We start from the raw sequence: 21,959 nt of genomic DNA, 5'->3' as shown, positions 1-21,959 counted from the left end.
TGGTTCACCAGAGACTTCCAGGCTCCACATAATATCAAACAGCGAAAACTCTCCCAGAGATCATCATCTCAACGGTAAGGCCCAGCTCCACTCAACAACCAGCAAGCTACAGTGTTGGACACCCTATGCCAAACAACTAGCAAGACAGGAACACAACCCCATCCATTAGCAGAGAGGCTGCCTAAAATCATAAGGTCACAGACACTCCAGAACACACCAACAGAGATGGTCCTGCCCACCAAAAAGACATGATCCAGCCTCATCCACCAGAACACAGGCACTAGTCCCCTGCACCAGGAAGCCTACACAACCCACTGAACCAACCTTAACCACTGGGGGCAGACACCAAAAACAACAGGAATTACAAACCTGCAGCCTGTGAAAAGGACACCCCAAACACAGTAAGCTAAGCAAAATTAGAAGACAGAGAAACACACAGCAGATGAAGGAGCAAGGCAAACACCCACCAGACCAAACAATTGAAGTGGAAATAGGCAGTTTACCTGAAAAAGAATTCAGAATAATGATAGTAAAGATGATCCAAATTTTGGAAACAGAATGGAGAAGATACAAGAAATGTTTAACAAGGACCTAGAAGAACTAAAGAGCAAATCAACAATGATGACCAACACAATAAATCAAATTAAAAACTCTCTGGAAGGAATCAATAGCAGAATAACTGAGGCAGAAGAACAGATAAGCGACCTGGAAGATAAAATAGTGGAAATAACTACTGCAGAGCAGAATAAAGAAAAAAGAATGAAAAGACCTGAGGACAGTCTCAGAGACATCTGGGCCAACATTAAATGCACCAACATTCGAATCATAGAGGTCCCAGAAGAAGAAGAGAAAAATAAAGGGACTGAGATAATATATGAAGAGATTAGAGTTGAAAATTTCCCTAATAAGGGAAAGGAAATAGCCAATCAAGTCCAGGAAACGTAGAGTCCCATACAGGATAAATCCAAGGAGAAACACACCAAGACACATATTAATCAAACTATCAAAAATAAAATACAAAGAAAAATATTAAAAGCAGCAAGGGAAAAGCAACAAATAATATACAAGGGAATCCCCATAAGGTTAACAGCTGATCTTTCAGCAGAAACTCTACAAGCCAGAAAGGAGTGGCAGGACATATTTAAAGTGATGAAAGGGAAAAACCTACAACCAAGATTACTCTACGCAGCAAGGATCTCATTCAGATTCAATGGAGAAATTAAAACATTTACAGACAAGCAAAAGCTAAGAGAATTCAGCACCGCAAAACCAGCTTTATAAAAAATGCTAAAGGAACTTCTCTAGGGAAGAAACACAAGAGAAGGAAATGACCTACAATAACAAACTCAAAACAATTAAGAAAATGGTAATAGGAAAATACATATTGATAATTACCTTCAATGTAAATGGATTAAATGTTCCAACCAAGAGACATAGACTGGCTGAATGGATACAAAAACAAGACCTCTATATATGCTGTCTACAAGAGAGCCGCTTCAGACCTAAGGACACATACAGACTGAAAGTGAGGGGATGGAAAAAGATATTCCATGCAAATGGAAATCAAAAGGAAGCTGAAGTAGCAATTCTCATATCAGACTAAATACACTTTAAAATAAAAATTATTATAAGAGACAAAGAAGGACACTACATAATGATCAAGGGATCAATCCAAGAAGAAGACACAAAAATTGTAAACATTTATGCACCCAACATAGGAGCATCTCAATACATAAGGCAAATGTTAATAGCCATAAAAGGGGAAATTGACAGTAACACAGTCATAATAGGGGAATTTAACACCCCACTTTAACCAATGGACAGATCATCCAAAATGAAAATAAATAAGGAAACACAAGCATTAAATGATACATTAAAAAAGATGGACTTGACATTTACAGGACAACCATCCAAAAACAACAGAATACACTTTCTTCTCAAGTGCTCATGGAACATTCTCCAGGATAGATCATATCTTGGGTCACAAATCAAGCCTTTGTAAATTTAAGATAATTGAAATCATATCAATTATCTTTTCCGACCACAATGCTATGAGACTAGATATCAATTACAGGAAAAGATCTGTAAAAAATACAAACACATGGAGGCTAAACAATACACTACTTAATAACCAAGAGATCATTGAAGAAATCAAAGAGAAAATCAAAAACTACCTAGAAACAAATGACAATGAAAACACGACAACCCAAGACCTATGGGATGCAGCAAAAGCAGTTCTAAGAGGCAAGTTTATAGCAATACAATCCTACCTCAAGAAACAAGAAACATCTCAAATAAACAACCTAACCTTACACCTAAAGCAATTAGAGAAAGAAGAACAAAAACACCCAAAGTTAGCAGAAGGAATGAAATCATAAAGATCAGATCAGAAATAAATGAAAAAGAAATGAAGGAAACGAAAGCAAAGATCAATAAAACTAAAAGCTGGTTCTTTGAGAAGATAAACAAAATTGATAAACCATTAGCCAGACTCATCAAGATAAAAAGAGAGAAGACTCAAATCAATAGAATTAGAAATGAAAAAGGAGAAGTAACAACTGACACTGCAGAAATACAAAAGATCATGAGAGATTACTACAAGCAACTCTATGCCAATAAAATGGACAACCTGGAAGAAATGGACAAATTCTTAGAAAAGCACAACCTTCTGAGACTGAACCAGGAAGAAATAGAAAATATAAACAGATGAATCACAAACACTGAAATTGAGACTGTGATTAAAAATCTTTCAACAAACAAAAGTTCAGGAACAGATGGCTTCACAGGCAAATTCTATCAAACATTTAGAGAAGAGCTAATACCTCTCCTTCTCAAACTCTTCCAAAATATAGCAGAGGGAGGAACACTCCCAAACTCATTCCATGAGGCCACAATCAACCTCATACCAAAAGCAGACAAAGATGTCACAAAGAAAGAAAACTACAGGCCAATATCATTGATGAACATAGATGCAAAAATCCTCAACAAAATACTAGCAAATGGGCTTTCCTGGTGGCACAGTGGTTGGGAGTCCACCTGCCGATGCGGGGGGCATGGGTTCGTGCCCCGGTCCAGGAGGATCCCACGTGCCGTGGAGTGGCTGGGCCCGCCTGTGCACCCGGAGCCTGTGCTCTGCCACAGGAGGGGCCACAACAGTGAGAGGCCCGTGTACAGAAAAAAAAAAAAAAAAATACTAGCAAACGGAATCCAACAGCACATTATATGGATCATACACCATGATCAAGTGGGATTTATCCCAGGAACGCAATGGTTCTTCAATATATGCAAATCAATCAGTGTGAGAAACCATATTAACAAATTGAAGGATAAAAACCATAAGATCGTCTCAATAGATACAGAAAAAGGTTTTAAAACACTTCAACACCCATTTATGATAAAAACTCTCCAGAAAGTAGACATAGAGGGAACTTACCTCAACATAATAAAGGCCATATATGACAAAACCAGGTCAACATCATTCTCAATGGTGAAAAAAATGAAACCATTTCCACTAAGATCAGGAACAACACAAGGTTGTCCAGTCTCACCACTATTATTCAACATAGCTTTGGAAGTTTTAGCCACAGCAATCAGAGAAAAAAGAAAAAAAAAGGAAACCAAATCGGAGAAGAAGTAAAGCTGTCACTGCTTGCAGATGACATGATACTATACATAGAGAATCCTAAAGATGTTACCAGAAAACTACTAGAACTAATCAACGAATTTGGTAAAGTAGCAGGATACAAAATTAATGCACACAAATCTCTTGCTTTCCTATACACTAATGATGAAAAATCTGAAACAGAAATTAAGGAAACACTCCCATTTACCATTGAAACAAAAAGAATAAAATACCTAGGAATAAACCTACCTAAGGAGACAAAAGAGCTGTATGCAGAAAACTATAAGACACTGATGAAAGAAATTAAAGATGATACAAACAGATGGATAGATATACCATGTTCTTGGATTGGAAGAATCAACATTGTGAAAATGACTATACTACCCAAAGCAATCTACAGATTCAGTGCAATCCCTATCAAACTACCAAAGGCATTTTTCACAAACCTAGAACAAAAAATTTCACAATTTGTATGGAAACAAAAAAGACCCCAAACAGCCAAAGGAATCTTGAGAAAGGAAAATGGAGCTGGAGGAATCAGGATCCCTTACTTCAGACTATACTACAAAGCTACAGTAATCAAGGCAGTATGGTACTGGCACAAAAACAGAAATATAGATCAATGGAACAGGATAGAAAGTCCAGAGGTAAGCCCACACACATATGGTCAGCTTATTTTTGATAAAGGAGGCAAGAATATACCATGGAGAAAAGACAGCCTACTCAATAAGTGGTGCTGGGAAAAGTGGAGAGCTGCATGTAAAAGAATGAAATTAGAACACTCCTTAACACCATACACAAAAATAAACTCAAAATGGATTAAAGACCTAAATGTAAGGCCAGACATTATAAAACTCTTAGGGGAAAACATAGGCAGAACACTCTATGACATAAATCACAGCAAGATCCTTTTTGACTCACCTCCTAGAGAAATGGAAATAAAAACAAAAGCAAACAAATGGGCACTAATGAAAATTAAAAGCTTTTTTACAGCAAAGGAAACCATAAACAAGAAAAAAAAAAACCCTCAGAATGGGAGAAAATTTTGCAAATGAAGCAAGTGACAAAGGATTAATCTTCAAAATTCACAAGCAGCTCATGCAGCTCAATATCCAAAAAACAAACAATGCAATCCAAAAATGCACAGAAGACCTAAATAGACATTTCTCCATAAAAGATATACAGATTGCCAACAAACACATGAAAGGATGCTCAACATCATTAATCATTAGAGAAATGCAAATCAAAACCACAAGGTGGTGTCACCTCACACCACTCACAATGGCCATCATCAAAATATCTAGAAACAATAAATGCTGGAGAGGGTGTGGAGAAAAGGGAACCTTCTTGCACTGTTGGTGGGTATGTAAATTGTTATAGCCACTATGGAGAACAGTATGGAGGTTCCTTAAAAAACTAAAAATCTAACTACCATACGACCCAGCAATCCAATTACTGGGCATATACCTGAGAAAACCATAATTCAAAGAGTCATGTACCACAATGTTCATTGCAGCTCTATTTACAATATCCAGGACATGGAAGCAACCTAAGTGTCCATCGACAGATGAATGGATAAAGAAGATGTGGCACATATATACAATGGAATATTACTCAGCCATAAAAAGAAATGAAATTGATTTATTTGTAGTGAGGTGGATGGACCTAGAGTCTGTCATACAGAGTGAAGTAAGTCAGAAAGAGAAAAACAAATACCATATGCTAACACATATGTATGGAATCTTAAAAAAAGAAAGAAAGAAAGAAAGATGGTTCTGAAGAACTTAGGAGCAGGACAGGAATAAAGCCGCAGATGTAGAGAATGGAGTTGAGGATACGGGGTGGCGGGGGCGAAGGGTAAGCAGGGACGAAATGAGAGAGTGGCATGGACATATATACACTACCAAATGTATAATAGATAGCTAGTGGGAAGCTGCCGCATATCACAGGGAGATCAGCTTAGTGCTTTGTGACCACCTAGAGGTGTGGGATAGGGAGGGTGGCAAGGAGACTCAAGAGGGAGGAGATATGGGGATATATGTATATGTATAGCTGATTCACTTTGTTATAAAGCAGAACCTAACACACCATTTTTTTTTTTTTTTTGCGGTACGCAGGCCTCTCACTGTTGTGGCCTCTCCCGTTGTGGAGCACAGGCTCCGGACGCGCAGGCCCAGCGGCCATGGCTCATGGGCGCAGCCGCTCCGCGGCATGTTGGATCTTCCCGGACCGGGGCACGAACCCGTGTCCCCTGCATGGGTCGGTGGACTCTCAACCACTGCGCCACCAGGGAAGCCCTACTAACACACCATTGTAAAGCAATTTTACTCCAATAAAGATGTTAAAAAAAGAAAGATTTAAAAAAAATGTTTCAGGCAAATGCTCTATCAGAAAATACATCTTTCATAAGTGTAATGAATGTGCCTAACCATCTAATTAAAGTTCAAACTGCAGACATTTTACATTTTTTGTTAGACCCTATAAATTAAACATACTTTCCTGAAACTTGAACGACTATTCAGCCGAAATAGTATTTTTGCTTAACTGAAATCTGTTGCTTTGCAACAAAGCTGATTTGTTCTTGACATCAAACATTTGGTGAAAGGGTCCCGACTGGGTGCTTGTTTGTTGTAATAAAGTCTTAGCTTCTTTTTTTACCCATGCAGTAAATGCATATTTCTCACAGTAAGTAAGCCATCCCCTGAAAATGTATTGAAAGCAGCCATTCAATATTAACATTAAATTATGTGGTTAGATTTAAATCCAGAAAATACTTGAAGCAAGTAAGTATGTAATATTTTAAATATGACCATCAGCTTTTATCTTAAAAATTTCATTTTATAATATATTACTGCTAATTAGTTTTATAAATATATTTATATAAATTAGGTATATACACATTAGGTAACATCTTATTTTTAATCATTTCTCAGGAATCTTTATCAAAAACACTGTATTTCCTTAATATAAATTCCTATACTAAATAGAGGTGACAAGTAAAACTAAAGAAAGAACTTAGCAATGTTATGAAAATGAGACTGATAAGTGGCCCAAAATATGAATATACTTAATGCCGCTGAACTGTACATTTAAAAATGGTAAAAAAGGTAAATTTTATGTTATATGAATATATAAATTTGGGCATATACCCTGAGAAAACCATAATTCAAAAAGAGCCATGTACTACAATGTTCACTGCAGCATTATTTACAATAGCCAGGACATGGAACCAACCTAAATGTCCATCGACATCTGAATGGAGAAAGAAGATGTGGCACGTATATACAATAGAATATTACTCAGCCATAAAAAGAAATGAAATTGATTTATTTGTAGTGAGGTGGATGGACCTAGAGTCTGTCATACAGAGTGAAGTAAGTCAGAAAGAGAAAAACAAATATCGTATGCTAACACATATATATGGAATCAAAAAAATAAAAGAAAAATGGTACTGATGAACCTAGTGGCAGGGCAGGAATAAAGCCTCAGAGGTAGAGAATGGACTTGAGGACACAGGGTGGGAGGGGGAAGCTGGGGCAAAGTGATAGTAGCATTGACATATATACACTACCGAATGTAAAATAGACAGCTAGTGGGAAAAAGCAGCATAGCACAGGGAGATCAACTCGGTGCTTTGTGACCACCTAGAGGGGTGGGATAGGGAGGGTGGGAGGGAGGCTCTAGAGGGAGGGGATATGGGGACATGTGTATGCATGTGGCTGATTCACTTTGTTGTACAACAGAAACTAACACAGTATTGTGAAGCAATTATACTCTAATAAAGATCTATTTATAAAAAGAGTTTATAAAGTAATAAAATGTAATGGAAACTAAATATTGTATCCCCCACACAAAGCATGTCATGAGGAGTTACTTTTTGGAGAACATTTTAAAAGACAACCTCTCAACACAGGTTGAAACTCTGAAATATGAGAGGCTACCACCAAATTTGAAATACAACCTGCTTCCTGCCTACTTGCCTACTGAAAATATCAAATTAATATATTACGGAATAATTATCAAAATAGGCCACAAAATAAGATCAAGTTTTAACAAGATAAAATTTAGAAGATTTTTGAAAAGAAAAATTTTCCTCATAATAAGCTGACATTTTGTATTATATTTAATATTTATCCTTTAGGTAATATAAACATTCTCTTTAATATTTCAAATTGTTTGTTTCCATTTCAAACTTGGGTTTCCTTTGTCTACTCAGATTTATAGCTTAAATTGAGTAAATGAAAAGTAGACTGAAATTATCAAATTTTAATTCTATGCAACATGATGGCAATTCTAGATCTTATTTAGTGGAGTTTTGGAAGTTAGATCATCTTTCTTTTTGTATTTTTATCTTTGGAATATACAAATGAAATTCTATGTAAGAAGAACTGTTCCTACTAAAGAGTAGATGATTTAAAGAAAATTATTTAAATAAATGATTTATGATAATACTTAGTTGCTAACAGATTTTATACAAACTTACTAGAAATAAGAGGAAGTAAAACAATAACCAGTTATCAACCTTGGAAACAAAATTCTCATCTAAGACAAATACTCCAATGGAAATAACAAAAACTTCCTTCAACTTAAATATATAATTAAGTGAAATGCAAGTGATTTCTGGTAATTGAAGATTACCCTAGCACAATCTGATTTATGAAATCATTGGTGCCTTATGGAAAGTTCTCAAGCAATTTTCATTATTAAAAATATTCTTCATAACAGACAAGACAAGCTCTTCTTCAACATCTTCCCACAAATAACACTGACAAAATGCAATCTTCCTGGAACAGTTAAAAAACAACTCTCCTCAGATCTAAAATATGATATGCCACATTTCTGACCTCTCTTTTGATTATAGAGACATTTGCAATGCTATGACCCTCTCAGCTGAACAATGTGACAGATAGTATTAATTTAAATGTCATCATATCCTCACCAAGAAAATAAAGCATAGTGATTAGCCCTTTTAGATTTTAGGATTAACTTTTGCAAAAGCATCATGTATCCCCTCCATTAAAAAGTAATTTCCAATCCCTGCATAATAATGAAGTTTATTCCCTCTTTCAGTCAGATGATAAATGCCTTTAATTAGGAATGTTAATAACTGAACTTCTCCCCTCAGACCTATTAATTATGCTAGCACATAGACAGTTCATTACGAGACATTTTGGCCAAATCTATAGCCAGAATATCTCTATATTCCTTTAGTATATTAGACTGAGAACAGATAAATAAAGATAATGTATTTAGTTGGTACACAGATTAATCTCCCACCCCCAAATTAAATGCAAATACACATACAGCCCAATTGACTTATTGTATGTGCATGTATGTGCATATTGTACATACTGTATATTCTTAGTATAATATTTAACATTTGATTTGCACTCTATAAAACCCTTGGATATGCATTTCCTGATCTGATGAGAACAGCAATCCTTTGATTTTGAATTGATGAGTATTCTTATTTTACTTGCTGTCTTAATGGCAGAGAGCCAAAATTTGTTTCTTTCCTTTTTTTTTTTCCTTTGGTGCAAAAACCAGTGCTCTTTTTAATATAAAAATAATATTTAACCCAAAGAGAATAAACTCTTTAAACATGTTTTACATAAAATATAATACGGTAGATGAGCTAATCTGTGGGAAACTGAGTAATGGTTAAAAAATGGTCTCCTTGATCAGGTTTAGTAGCTTCAAATCCTATTTCCACTGCTTAACAGCTGCAGACCTAAATCAAGTTGCAAACCTTCTCAGTTTTGTTTTTGTTTTACTTTTAATCCCTAATATTGGAATCCAATTTACAAGGCAGTTATGAGATTAAATGAGATACTATAGTACAAACTCTGGTATATACAAGCACTCAGCATGCACAGAATGAATATCCTCTAAAGTTTGACTGCCCAAGTTGTATCTCTACTCAAACGTCTTTTCTGGGAACTAAGCTTTTATATCTATCTACCTGACATCTCCACTGGAGATCTCATAATGTCTAAAATACAATATATCCAAAAAATAATTAAGGATAATCCACCCTAAAAAACTTTTGTGGGACTTCCCTGGTCACCCAGTGGTTAAGACTCTGTGTTTCCAATGCAGGGGACGTGGGTCCCATCCCTGGTTGTCAGGGAACTAAGATCCCACAAGCCGCGTGGCGTGGAGGAAAACAAAAAAACAAAACAAAACAAAAACTTTTGTTTTAACATCCCCAAATTTCTCTGGCCAATATTCTAGGACTCATGATGGATTTGTCTCTTTTCCTAATGTCCTGTATCTCCAGTTCCATCATCAAGTCCTATTGGCTCAACCTTCAACATGGATAAAATATTAGCTCATTCACACCACCTCCACACTATCTCTAATTTCAAACACTCTCAGGGATTGCTGTCATGGCCTTTAAATAACCGTCTCTATTCTCACTGCTGTCTTCACCACTGCCACAAAACCAGATCTCTTCTCCACAAATCCAGATCTCTCCAAAATCCCCTGTCACTCCCCTGTCCAAAGCTTTAATGAGACTTGGCCTCACTCTTTGAATAAAATTAAAGCTCCTTACCCTGGCCTAAAAAGTTTAGATGATCCAGCCTCTGCCTACCTCATCTTCCAAGACTCTTCCTGTCTTTTACTCTGGTGCAGCCATCTACACCCTCTAGCTCTTCTTTAGATATAGCCAACTTGATCTCTGCCTCTGGGCTGTTTCATCTGCAAGTTTACCCAGTTCTTCATGTTTCACTGCCCTGACTGTGCTATCAAAAATAATACCTCCAATTCCTATTTTGCTAGCCACTTAACCTGCTTCATTTAAATTCATAGCATCTCATATAACTCTAGGCCTACATATTATATTTTGTCTATCTTTCTGACTAGAATGTAACTTCTGTGAAGACAGAGACTGTCATTTTTTCTACCACTGTAGCTGCAGTTCCTAGAAGAACACCTGGGAGAGACTGCTCCATAAATATTTTCTGACAAAACATTGTCAAGATGCTTTTTACACATCAGTACAGCCCATAGAAGCATATGAGTCTCACTGACTGTAATCATAATTCACTCATAAGGTCTATTAAATTACCATCATAGTTTGGCTTTAATACATACAAAATGACAATTGGCAGGAATATTTGGCAATATTATCATCTTCGACCTGTAAAGTCTAATGAATTTTTTATATCTTCTCTTACTTAGCAATTTAATTTGAACAGTGCCTAAACTGAAGCTCATTTTCAAACCATCACTATTGAAATTACTGATTCCAATTGATTTGACTTCACTTAAAATATTGTGAAACATTTATTTATGTACTTGGAAAAAGAAAAATAACCGTAGAACGTTTTGTTCATTAGAGTACAATGAATAGCATAGAAGATGCAAAGAAGAAAAGCTTTCTTAAAATCGCGTTTTTGGAAATCTACGTTTTGCAGACAGTCATAAGATCCTGATTTTTTGGATACAGTATAAGTGAGCAAGAACTCGGCGGAAAGGCAGAAGTCCTGGATGTTGCTCCTGACGTTGCCACCCTCTGGATGCGCAAAGCTCTGGCAAATGGCCGAATTATCGCAGGCTTCAGTTCTGTTTCTCAAAAATAAAGGAAATGGACTGGCTCATCTCCAAGAAGTCTACTGGCTATGAAATTATCATTTTAAGTCAGATTTTTCTAGCTTAGAATTTCTTCATTTCTAGCTCTATTTTAAAATCCTTCCATATTACACACTGTGTTATAACTGCAATAACCCCTTATTGTCACATCATTTTGTTTTACTGCTTTCTTGTATATAATTCAGTTCCTTGCAAGAGTACTAGCAAATTTTAATGGCTCACAGACTCTGAATTTACTGGTGAGGGCAGAAGATCATCGAAGGTTAAAAAAATTCTAAGAGACCTGGAAAATTACATATATAGATACATATCTGTTAGAATAGCTTGTCTAAATACCAAAATCTTCATAACAAAACTCAAAACAAGCAAAAGTTTTCATATTACATTAATGTGAAGAATCATAGGCTTTTAGTATTAAGCTATGTGAAGCCAAATACCACATATAGGATATATTTTGTTGTAGCGAAAAAGGTGTTAGGCGAGGGCTTCCCTGGTGGCGCAGTGGTTGAGAGTCCACCTGCCGATGCAGGGGACACGGGTTCGTGCCCCAGTCCGGGAAGATCCCACATGCCATGGAGCGGCTAGGCCCGTGAGCCATGGCTGCTGAGCCTGCGCCTCCGGAGCCTGTGCTTCGCAACGGGAGAGGCCACAGCAGTGAGAGGCCCGCGTACCGCCAGAAAAAAAAGGGTATTTAGGAGATAGGGAAGGCTCACACTTTTTTGCTTTGGGAAGCCCAGATATAAGAGAATCGCCAAATGCTGAAACGTTTCAAAAGCCCAGTGTCTGTTTATGCAGATTTTGAGTTAGTGAACCAGATTAAGAAAAGGTAGGCAGCACAGCACAAAGTAGAGATAAGACCTACCTAGAAACATCTACAAGATAACAGAATTGAATAAGAGCCAGAAGGTTCAGGGGAGAGTCATGAGAATATAGCTCAAGCAGTATTTTAAGCATTTGTAAGTGAATTAAAGCCATAAAATGCTTCAGTGGGTCCTTACATATGACTGCAATTTATCACATCACACTAAACACTACACAGCCTTAAAACACTTGCACTGCTTTTCAAAGCAGGGGTCAATTTGAATGACCACAACCAATGTAGCAAAAACTTCTGGAATTTCAGCCATGAGTTAAATAATATTGGCACTTTTCCTTTTGGTAGGTCTTTGAAAAATCTGCAAGTGATTGAATACATAATAACAAAATAAATATAAGTATGGTAAATAAATATGAAATAATAGTTACATATTAAAATAACAGGATGGCAATTAATTGATAACTAATTATCATTACTTTTCACTCATTAAGTCATTCATTCTTTCAATAAATGTTATCAAGCAAGTGCTATGTGACAGGTTCTGTTCAGAGTGTTTCTGGGAATTCAGTTTTGAATAAGACTTAGGAAGCTTACATGCTACGGGAAGGATGGCAGCTATTGATGGGGTAAACAAACTATACATACTCAGATACATTATATTCTATATGAGCATATAATTTTAGATAGCAACTAGTGTTAAGAAGAAATCACAACAAGCTAAAGTGATAGAGACACTGGAGAGATGGGAAGTGGGACCATAGATTGGTAGTCAGATAAGTCCTCTCTGAGAAGTTTACATTTTACCTAGAGGTAATGACAAAATGACCAAGACGTGAATGGAAAACAAGTGCAAATGCAAAGGGACAAGGGCAGGAAAAGGTTAGCATTTATAAAGGGGCCGGGTTAACTGGCACTGGCAATTTGCAACAAATGTTTAGCAACTGCTCTCCAGAAGCAAGTCACCTGATTCATAAGTTTGCTGACTTCTGTGGTGTAAATACTCCTGCATTGGCCAATTTCAGCCAAAGCAACATGAAGATATGGAACACAGAGTCGGGAGGTGACAATGGCCAATGGTGGCACATGATAAAGGCAGCCAGGGGTTGGTGACAGAAGGAGTCAGATAGGTGGACAGAGGTCAGGTCATTTAATGCCATGTGGTCAATGGTAAGAAATATAGTTTTTCTTCTTGGAAATCACTGAAGGTTGTTGGTTTTTTTTTAACATCTTTATTGGAGTATAATTGTTTTACCGTGGTGTGTTAGTTTCTGCTTTACAACAAAGTGAATCAGTTATACATGTACCTATGTTCCCATATCTCTTCCCTCTTGCGTCTAAGTAAGCAACAGGGCATGACGATTTAAGTTATGGTTTTAAGGTTCATTAGTTGCTTGTTGGAGAAGGTACTGTGGGGAGAAATGCAATTAGGAAGCTCTCACATTAGCCCTGGCTTAGACTAAAGTGGTGGTAGTGGAAATGAAGAAAAGTGGATAAATTCAGGACATTTATTGAGGCAGAGTCTACTTGTCAATGGACCTGTTGAATGCGGAGTACAGAGAAAGAGGAATGAAGAGTGATAACAAGCTTTGTCTTTAGCAACTGTGAAATCAGGGACAGAGAACAATTTATGGAGATTAGGGTGGACGGAAGTCAAAAAATTTTACTTGGCCTTACTAAGCTTAAGATGTCCAGAAAGTATGTTGACTAATATTAATAGCTAAAATAAGTCATTTCCATATTTATTCCTGCCAATATGTCTTTCACATAGGAATTACTGTTTCCATTCTATAGATATGAACACAATGGTAACTTCTTCAAGGTCATGTACCTAGAAAGTGGCGGAGGTGGGATTTGAGCCTCTTTTTAACTATAAAGTTATATATTTACCTTTAGGATATACTTCCATTTTGTAATTAATTCTTAGGATTAATTTTTGAAAGTATACTGCTCTGGGTTCCCTGATAATTCCCTGCTACTTGCTATATTTAAAACATATTCTTTTATTTATTGCACTTACGAGAAAATGGTAAGAACTTTTGTAAGGAAGGGTCCTTGGGAACAGAATGCCAAACCATGTTAAGGACATTAACTGCTTTAGGGCCAGCTCCCCACTTAGAAGGAACCACGGAGAGCTGGGTTCTCTGCAGGTCCTGCATGACTACACCTAGGTGAAGCCTCAACCTCCTAGGAGTTTCTACTTGGTACACATTTCTAGAAGAAGTAACAATGAGTAATACAGACTGAAGGCAGAATATCCACATTTTTCATTACACCAGTTAAACAAAATATCACCTTTGAGTTATAGTCATTAAGTTAATCTTTAGTAAGTAAATCCTATAGGAAAAACAATGAGGTAGCATTATTATACTCTGTCCTAGTATTGTTACTTAACATTGTAACAGTTGGTCCCACACACATAGGATAGCATGGTTGCAGTTCATTTTAAGCAGTAGACAGGAGTAGTCAGAGAGTTTCCAGATGTCCTACTCTATAGCCATGCAGTCAGTAAATAAAAATATGATGATAGTGGAATGTTAGTATTTTCTCCAAAAATATTCAAAGATTTAGAGATCTGCTGATAAAAGTAAGCTGCTGCTTCAATCGCTGCCATATTGCCAAAGTTGACCCATCTTTGGGCTGCCATCAGGTAAGAATTTTAAAAGAGTAAAGCAAAAGTGATTTGTGAGCTAAGGAATAAAACTGTCAAATTTTTTCCTTCTTTAGAACACATATTTCCCTGGTTCTTAGAACACTGCAAATTTGAGAATAACATCGCATCTGGGACCTAAAAGCTGCCATATTTTTCTGAATTTTCTCATGTCATCTACCAATTTGACTTTTAAATCATAGCAGTGAATAAGTATTCTAAATCCTGTGTTAGAGACTTCAGTCCTGGAGTATAGGATTAAATTGCAGATTCTGAAGCCCGATATCTGAAACTCTTGCATTCTTCCATACAAGTGGATATCGATGATACCAAAAGTATACAAAGGAATTGACTAAAAAATTATGGTCACATATGAGTTTTAATAATCTTAAAAGCATCTAGTCAACTTACTTCACAATTTCTGATTGCTTTACATGTGATCTGTATGAAATGACCTTCAGACACCTAATTGAATACTTATACTCCTGTGGCCTCATAAACACCAGTCCATTTCAAGGCAACCCCCAAAAAAGCAGTCATAAAAATCTGTGCTTTGGGGGAAAATTCAAGCAATTCTCTAATTTCCAAGACTGCCAAAATACTGTGACCAATGCACCAGTGTCCCTGAATCTCATTTATGTCTCCCACCACGCTCCTAAGCACCATATTTAAAGGCCTGAATGACAAACTTCCAGATACTTTCATTTTACTGATGATATGAATTTTCACTCTCTATAACTCTAACTCTCCTATCTCAATATTGGGTAGAATATACACACACTTGGTCTTCACATGTTTCATTTAATGGCAACAGTCCTTCATAGAAATTAGAGTTGCACTTGCATTATTTGTCCTTATATTAAGAATTCTAGATCCCCAATTTTTCCCAGGATAGAGACTAATGGCATCAGGAATGCACACAGTTCAGCTCCCTGGAACCAGGACCTGGTTCTTGTGCAGTCTTGTGCAGTCTTGTGGTCTCACTTAGACCAAGGCTCTATCAAACCTCCTATTTGCAAAAGTTCCTCCCAACAGGCTGACTCACCCCTGAGTATTAGAAGAGAATAATTTTAACTCTATCATTTCAAGTTTTCTTTCTCTTTCTTCCTCCCTCCCTCCCTTCCTTCTTTCTTTTTCTTTCATTCTTTCTTTTTTTCCTAATGAAATGTCCCTTTTGTGCTGTCATATTGATGGAGAAACAGCATTACAAGTGGTGGTTAAGCTTGCTGGCTAGCCCACAAAGGCTTCCTTAACCATAATTTGACTGAACTACATTTTTTAAATGGTTAAGCACTCACTTACTATGAAATACATTCTTTGGAAGTTGGAAAAAAAATCTGATACCACAATAAAAATTTTTAATGTAGTAATGTATAAAGTGTAAAAATATGAACTGCAATTTTTAAAAATGCTTTTTAAAAGCAATTCAATTATATTTTCTAATAAGATATTTATGTAGTAAAGAACGGCAAATATATCTAAGAATTTTAAAATGTTTAAAGTGCATGGATCACAATTTTTAAAAAATCATTATATACATGATGTGGTAGGCATATTTAGCAATTTAACATATGTTGTATCAATTAAACCTTGTAATAAAATATTTTGTAATTACTATTAACCCCATGTTACTGAGAAAGATACTGAGATTGAGAGAGATGATACTTTTTGCCTGAATCATGGAGAAAATTATGACAGAACCAGAATTCAAATCAAGATCAATTCATATTCAAAGCTTTTATCATTATATTATATTATATAGAATAGTATTGGGTTTACTTTGCAAATAAAATAATTTTGAAAATGATTATATTTTTCAAAATTTACTTTACCTCCACACTAAAACCTTCATATACACTAAACTTGGAAGTCAGATATGTTAGGGTCTGAATCCTGCTCTTCTACTTCTTGGAGGTGTAATCCTGGGCAAATTATTTAACCACTGTGAGGTGGGGTTTACTGCAAGTAAGGTGGAAATAAAAGCGCCAAAGTCTTTGAGATAATAAAGAAAAGTAATGCATAGAAATGGGTTAATATCTGTAAAACCTGACAAACTGCATGACTCAGATTGCCAAATGTCAAAAAAACAAGCATTCCCTTCCCCTTCACAATATCCCCCCTTGGCTTTGTAGGCACACAAAAAGATTTTTAAATTCTCAGAATGATTTGATTGAAAACAGGCACTCTTGTCTAGATGATTACATTCCTTCTCTACCATGGCTTTTGACTTTAGAATGTTCCAAAGTACAAATCCTCTGATGGAGAACTTCTGTGGGTTGTGCCCTGCCCTGCACTGCATCCTCACAATCACAATCTGTTCCTCACCCTGGGATGACCTACTTGTGACACACCATCTTGTGCAGAAAGTTTTATAGTGACTGATGCCTTAGCGACCAGATTCCTGGTTCTGGTTTCTCCTCCCCCACTTGACCTCCACAAAGGCTGTTTTTGTGCATGCCTAGAATTTACTGCACACATCCAGGAACTGGAGAGGAGAGCTGAGACTGGGGTGTTTTCGTAATAAAACCTTGGTTCTAAATATCTGACCCTCTACCAGTTTCTACTCCATTTCATCCTCTCTTCCCTCCAGGTGACTCTTGGATTGGTTTGAACAATGTGGCAGTGACTGCATTTTTCACATGAAAATGCTTACCTACTGACCAAGAAGCACTGCCTACACATATAATGAAACATGTTTCAGATCAACTTGTTTAAATTTTATGTGGTTACCACACTACATTCTGGTCATCATTCTCTGGGATTTTACAGTTTGCATGAAATGTAATATGGTCATTCACAACCATTAAAAAATATAGAGAATAGTTCTTTCTTTCATAAAATAATAGTCTCAGATGATTACACTTCCAAATAGACAGAGCCACCTTGATTAATAAGCAATGGCACTATCGTTTGAATACTTAACATAAATTTATTATTACTCAATCTTAAAATCTCCTTTTTTAATGAGAAGTGGTAACATGAAATTGTATACTTCGAAACTGGTTATATATAAAAAAAATTGATATATTACATTCATCAAAAACGTTTCAACCACAGTAAAAACAGCTCATTTGAACATTCAGAATTGTTCTTCTATAGCAGGAGCCACATATTTACATGAATATACATATACAAAAAATGTCAGTCCTTTGAGGTTCAAACAAATCTGCCTTGGCTTAAAACAATTTCAACAAAATTTTAAAATGTGTCAACATTACTAAATTCCTCAATACTTAAAATACTAAGTTGTGACAATTTTTATAAATGAGTGTTACATAAAGACAATGTTTCATAATTCCCCAATACTTTTGTAGATCAATGGTTCATTCATCCATTCATTCATTCATTCATTCAAAAAATATTTAAGCAATACCTACTTTCTTCAAGGCATAATGGTTCTTTAACAAATTTTTAGTTGTTTCAGTTTTTAATTAGAAGTGATCAACACTTATGAATAGAGTCAATATATGCAAAATAATGTAGTGGTAAACAGTAAAGTTCCTGTTTTGCATAGATTGTATTTTATGCTACTTGCTATACAATTTTATGTAATGACTATTTCCAAACACTAAAAGCTAACGTATGCTGCTTTTCTTTTTCTCCACGGTAGTCCATTACACTGCTATCTCAGTGAGAAACCAGGGCTCTCACTGCTCTTTTTGAAGCTCTGTGAGGCTTCATCAAATGCTTTTTATGGCTACTTACAATTTTGCAGAACCTAAAGAACTAATGAAGTAAAACTCTGGACCCACTCTCTTATCTCCATGACCAGTTAGAACAATTTGGATGTTTTCAAAGCTAAAGTATTGGGTTGGCCAAAAAGTTCGTTTGGGTTTTGTTCTGCAAAAACCTAAAAGAACTTTTTGGCCAACCCAATATTTGCAATGCCCCGCAGCTCAAGTGGTAGAGCATCAAATCACCCCCAGAAGTACTGGGGCATCCTTCCAGGCAAGGACACATTTTGCTTTACAGGAATAGAGCTTTGCTTGTAATGTGCTTAAGCTCTTACCACTTACATATAAATTTCATAAAGTGATATATGTTCTATAAATGATGTAGTTACAACTGGAGTTCCAAGCATTAGTAAATTTCAACAAATATTTAAATTAATGGTAGACAAATATACTTCTATTTATTTATATTATGAAGAAATTCTTCACAGTTGAACAAGATTATCACAGACTTACCTGAATCTGTAGCTGTGATCAACAAGACAAAATGCTCCTTTGTTTCACGGTCCAAACTCTGTGTCACTCGAAGCTCTCCACTAGATGAGAGAGTAAAAGCACTGTCTTCATTACCACCAAATAGAACATACGAGAGTTTGCTGTTAGAACCTTGATCGTCATCTCTTGCCACGACCTATAAGAGAGAATAATACACACCATGAATGCGAGTAAAACTAACAAAATGTATATCATGAAATAAAGTGTATCACTAAAAATAATGAGGTAGAGCCATATGTTCCAATATTAAAAGGTTTCAAAGACATGTTTGTAAGTTTCAAGCAAAAAATTAAAATGGTACAGAGTACTATGCATGATTTGAGCAAAACTAGGCATAGAAGCCATACATTGAATTTTTGGAAGGCTTCACAAAAAATTTTAACAGTAGTTTCATCCAAGTAGTTGGATTTGTAAAGAGGGAAGGGAGAACAACATTTGTAACAGTTTTCAAACTTTTACATCATTTTATTTTCTTACTATGTGCAGATATTACTGTTATAGTGAAACAAGATTCAAAAATACACAAATGCATAAATATGTGCAACATGAGTAAACACAAAAGAATATAACTGAAATGCAATATTTAATCTACAAGGAAATCAATAAGTCCTTAGGTATAATTTCATAAAACTCCTTTTCAAGATTTGCTATACCTGCAAGTAAGCATTTTTGGATGAGAAAGAGGAAGAGAGTGGGGTAAGCATGTACGTTATAATTAAATGAGAGTCTTATAATGAATACAATATTTGTTTTATTTAAATATACTGACCTGAAGAATTGTTCTAGGTAGTGTCCCCAAGTTCTCAGGGACATTTACAGAATATGGAGATAGCTCAAATATGGGAACAAAATCATTAATATCCAGTAGAACAACACTGACAGTGGAGGTATCAGTTCTGGGGGTGCTGCCCCGATCTGTGGCCTGAACAGTTAAAAAGTAAGTAGGGGTCTTTTCTCTATCCAAGGGCTTAGCCACAGTGATTGCACCTGTGACTGAGTCGATCCGAAATTCCTGATTGGCATTACCATCAATAATGCCGTAGCGGACCTGTCCATTTGTACCTTCATCTCCATCTGCTGCGGATACTTGTATTATATCCGTTCCAGTGAGTGTATTTTCATCAATCTCCACTTTATACACGGCCTGTGCAAAAACAGGGTTATTATCGTTGATGTCAAGTACCATAACTACAACCTCTGTAGATGAAGAGAGAGATGGTTGACCTTTGTCTGTAGCCACCACTGTTAGAGTATAATTAGAAACCTCTTCTCGATCCAGTTCTCCAGTGAGCCTCACTTCTCCATCAATGGTCCCAATACTGAACTTGTTTCCCAAAGGGTTCAGTATGTTGTACTCAATATAGCTATTTGGGCCACTGTCTGGGTCAGTTGCTTGCGCTTTGAAAACAATGGTATCAATAGGTGTGTTTTCTGGAATGTATGTCAATTTAGGGGAAAGAAATGTTGGTGGGTTATCATTTACATCCAACAAAATAATGGAGACTTGAGCAGTGCTTGTGAATCTGGAGGCTGGAAGCTGTGGCAGGTCGTGCACTTGAACGACTAGATTGTAGAAGGACTGACTTTCCCGATCCAAAGCTTTCTGGACTTTCAGTATCCCATGCTTGTCAACTGTAAACTGCCCAAGGCTATCACCAGAAGCAATGCTGTAAGCCAACTGGGAGTTGATGCCTGAAATGGAAGGGAAAAATTAAATTTTCTGAAATATGTGCTGATTGCAAACTAAACTGCACCAAAATTTTCATGATATGAAACTGCACATTTGATATATGATGCCTCCAAACACACCTTACAGATGATTTAGCCACAGTTAATTTTCTTTATACGTAATACATAACCCATAATCCTTTTCTTGTCAACGTCTGATCTGAAAAGATGTTTACAATCTGGTGGACAAATGATCTATATACTGCGGGCTATTTACCATGGTGTTGAAATGCTAAATTACAAAAATAAAGAAGAAAAAAATATTCCAAAGAGCGGATATTTTTCTATACATTTACTTATTTCTGTCACATAATTCCTGAGAGTTCAACATTAACAGTGCCACACTATATACTACTAGCCAAACATTTATCACTTTAGTAATTTATTGAGGCCGACACCAATTTTCAGAGAAGGGTAATAAAATTTTCTGATGTATGGCATTAGTCATGGATGCTTTAAGTCTACTTTTACATTTCTTGTCAGAACCAATAAATACTTTTTAATTCCTATTAAGCATCTGGCTAATGGCCTTTGAGAAAATAATTCTCTTTCAAATTTTATTATGTGTATGTACCGTGTTTTAAAAGTAATTTTTGAAAGAAATATTAGCAGTAAAAGGCTCCAAATATAAAGGTTCACACTATTTTGGGGCTATTTTTAGATAATATTTTATTTATTTTTCCCAGGAACATGTGTCAAGGACCTGCTGTATAGCACAGGGAACTCTGCTCAATATTATGTAACAACCTAAATGGGAAAAGAATTTGAAAATGAATAGATACATGTATATGTATAACTGAATCACTTTGCTGTACACCCGAAACTAACACAACACTGTTAATCAACTATAGTCCCATATAAAATAAAAAATAAAAAAAAATTATATATAAATCCTCATTTCATAAAATGATTGCAGAGATTCTTCTAACAAAGATGATATGAAGAATGGATCAACCTATTAGTTTAGTAAATAATTTAAAGGTAAACAACAGATAAGCAGTGCAAACAGAAAGAAAAATCATATTTTCTGCCCCAGAATAGCATTTTCTTCACTGGTGCACAATGTCATGTGTACTTTAATATTTTATCATAAAGCTGTTGGGCAACCATAGGATAAGAATTTCTAAGAAACATATTGTATATCTAGATAATTCATCCTTAATAAAGATACTATACTCTGGGATCTTCTGCTAGGGAAAATCTGTTGAGTTACATAAACTGCTTACAAACAGCTCCTATACTTCTGAAGTTAAACTATTCAGGTGTCAGAAATGATGTCCGCTCTTTGCCAAAAGTCTTCTAGAACAATTTAATCGGCTTTTT

The 21,959-nt window shown here is 36.0% G+C and overlaps 1 protein-coding gene across 1 annotated transcript in view; it reads right to left on the bottom strand.

Annotated features, from left to right (window-relative positions):
• The window catches only part of FAT4 (FAT atypical cadherin 4), a 172,929-nt gene that overhangs the window by 58,916 nt on the left and 92,054 nt on the right, over positions 1-21,959 (bottom strand). The window contains exons 6-7 of the mRNA XM_007446249.1: positions 19,678-20,600; positions 18,870-19,044 (exon numbers count right to left, since the gene is read on the bottom strand). Coding sequence (XP_007446311.1) covers positions 18,870-19,044; positions 19,678-20,600 — 1,098 coding nt within the window. The remainder of the gene's footprint in view (positions 1-18,869; positions 19,045-19,677; positions 20,601-21,959) is intronic.

Source organism: Lipotes vexillifer, unplaced genomic scaffold (assembly GCF_000442215.2).
Source record: "Lipotes vexillifer unplaced genomic scaffold, Lipotes_vexillifer_v1.1 scaffold159, whole genome shotgun sequence".
Taxonomy (NCBI): Eukaryota; Metazoa; Chordata; class Mammalia; order Artiodactyla; family Lipotidae; genus Lipotes; species Lipotes vexillifer.
The sequence above is the reverse complement of the archived record's forward strand: the minus strand, read 5'-3'. Positions and strand labels throughout refer to the sequence as shown.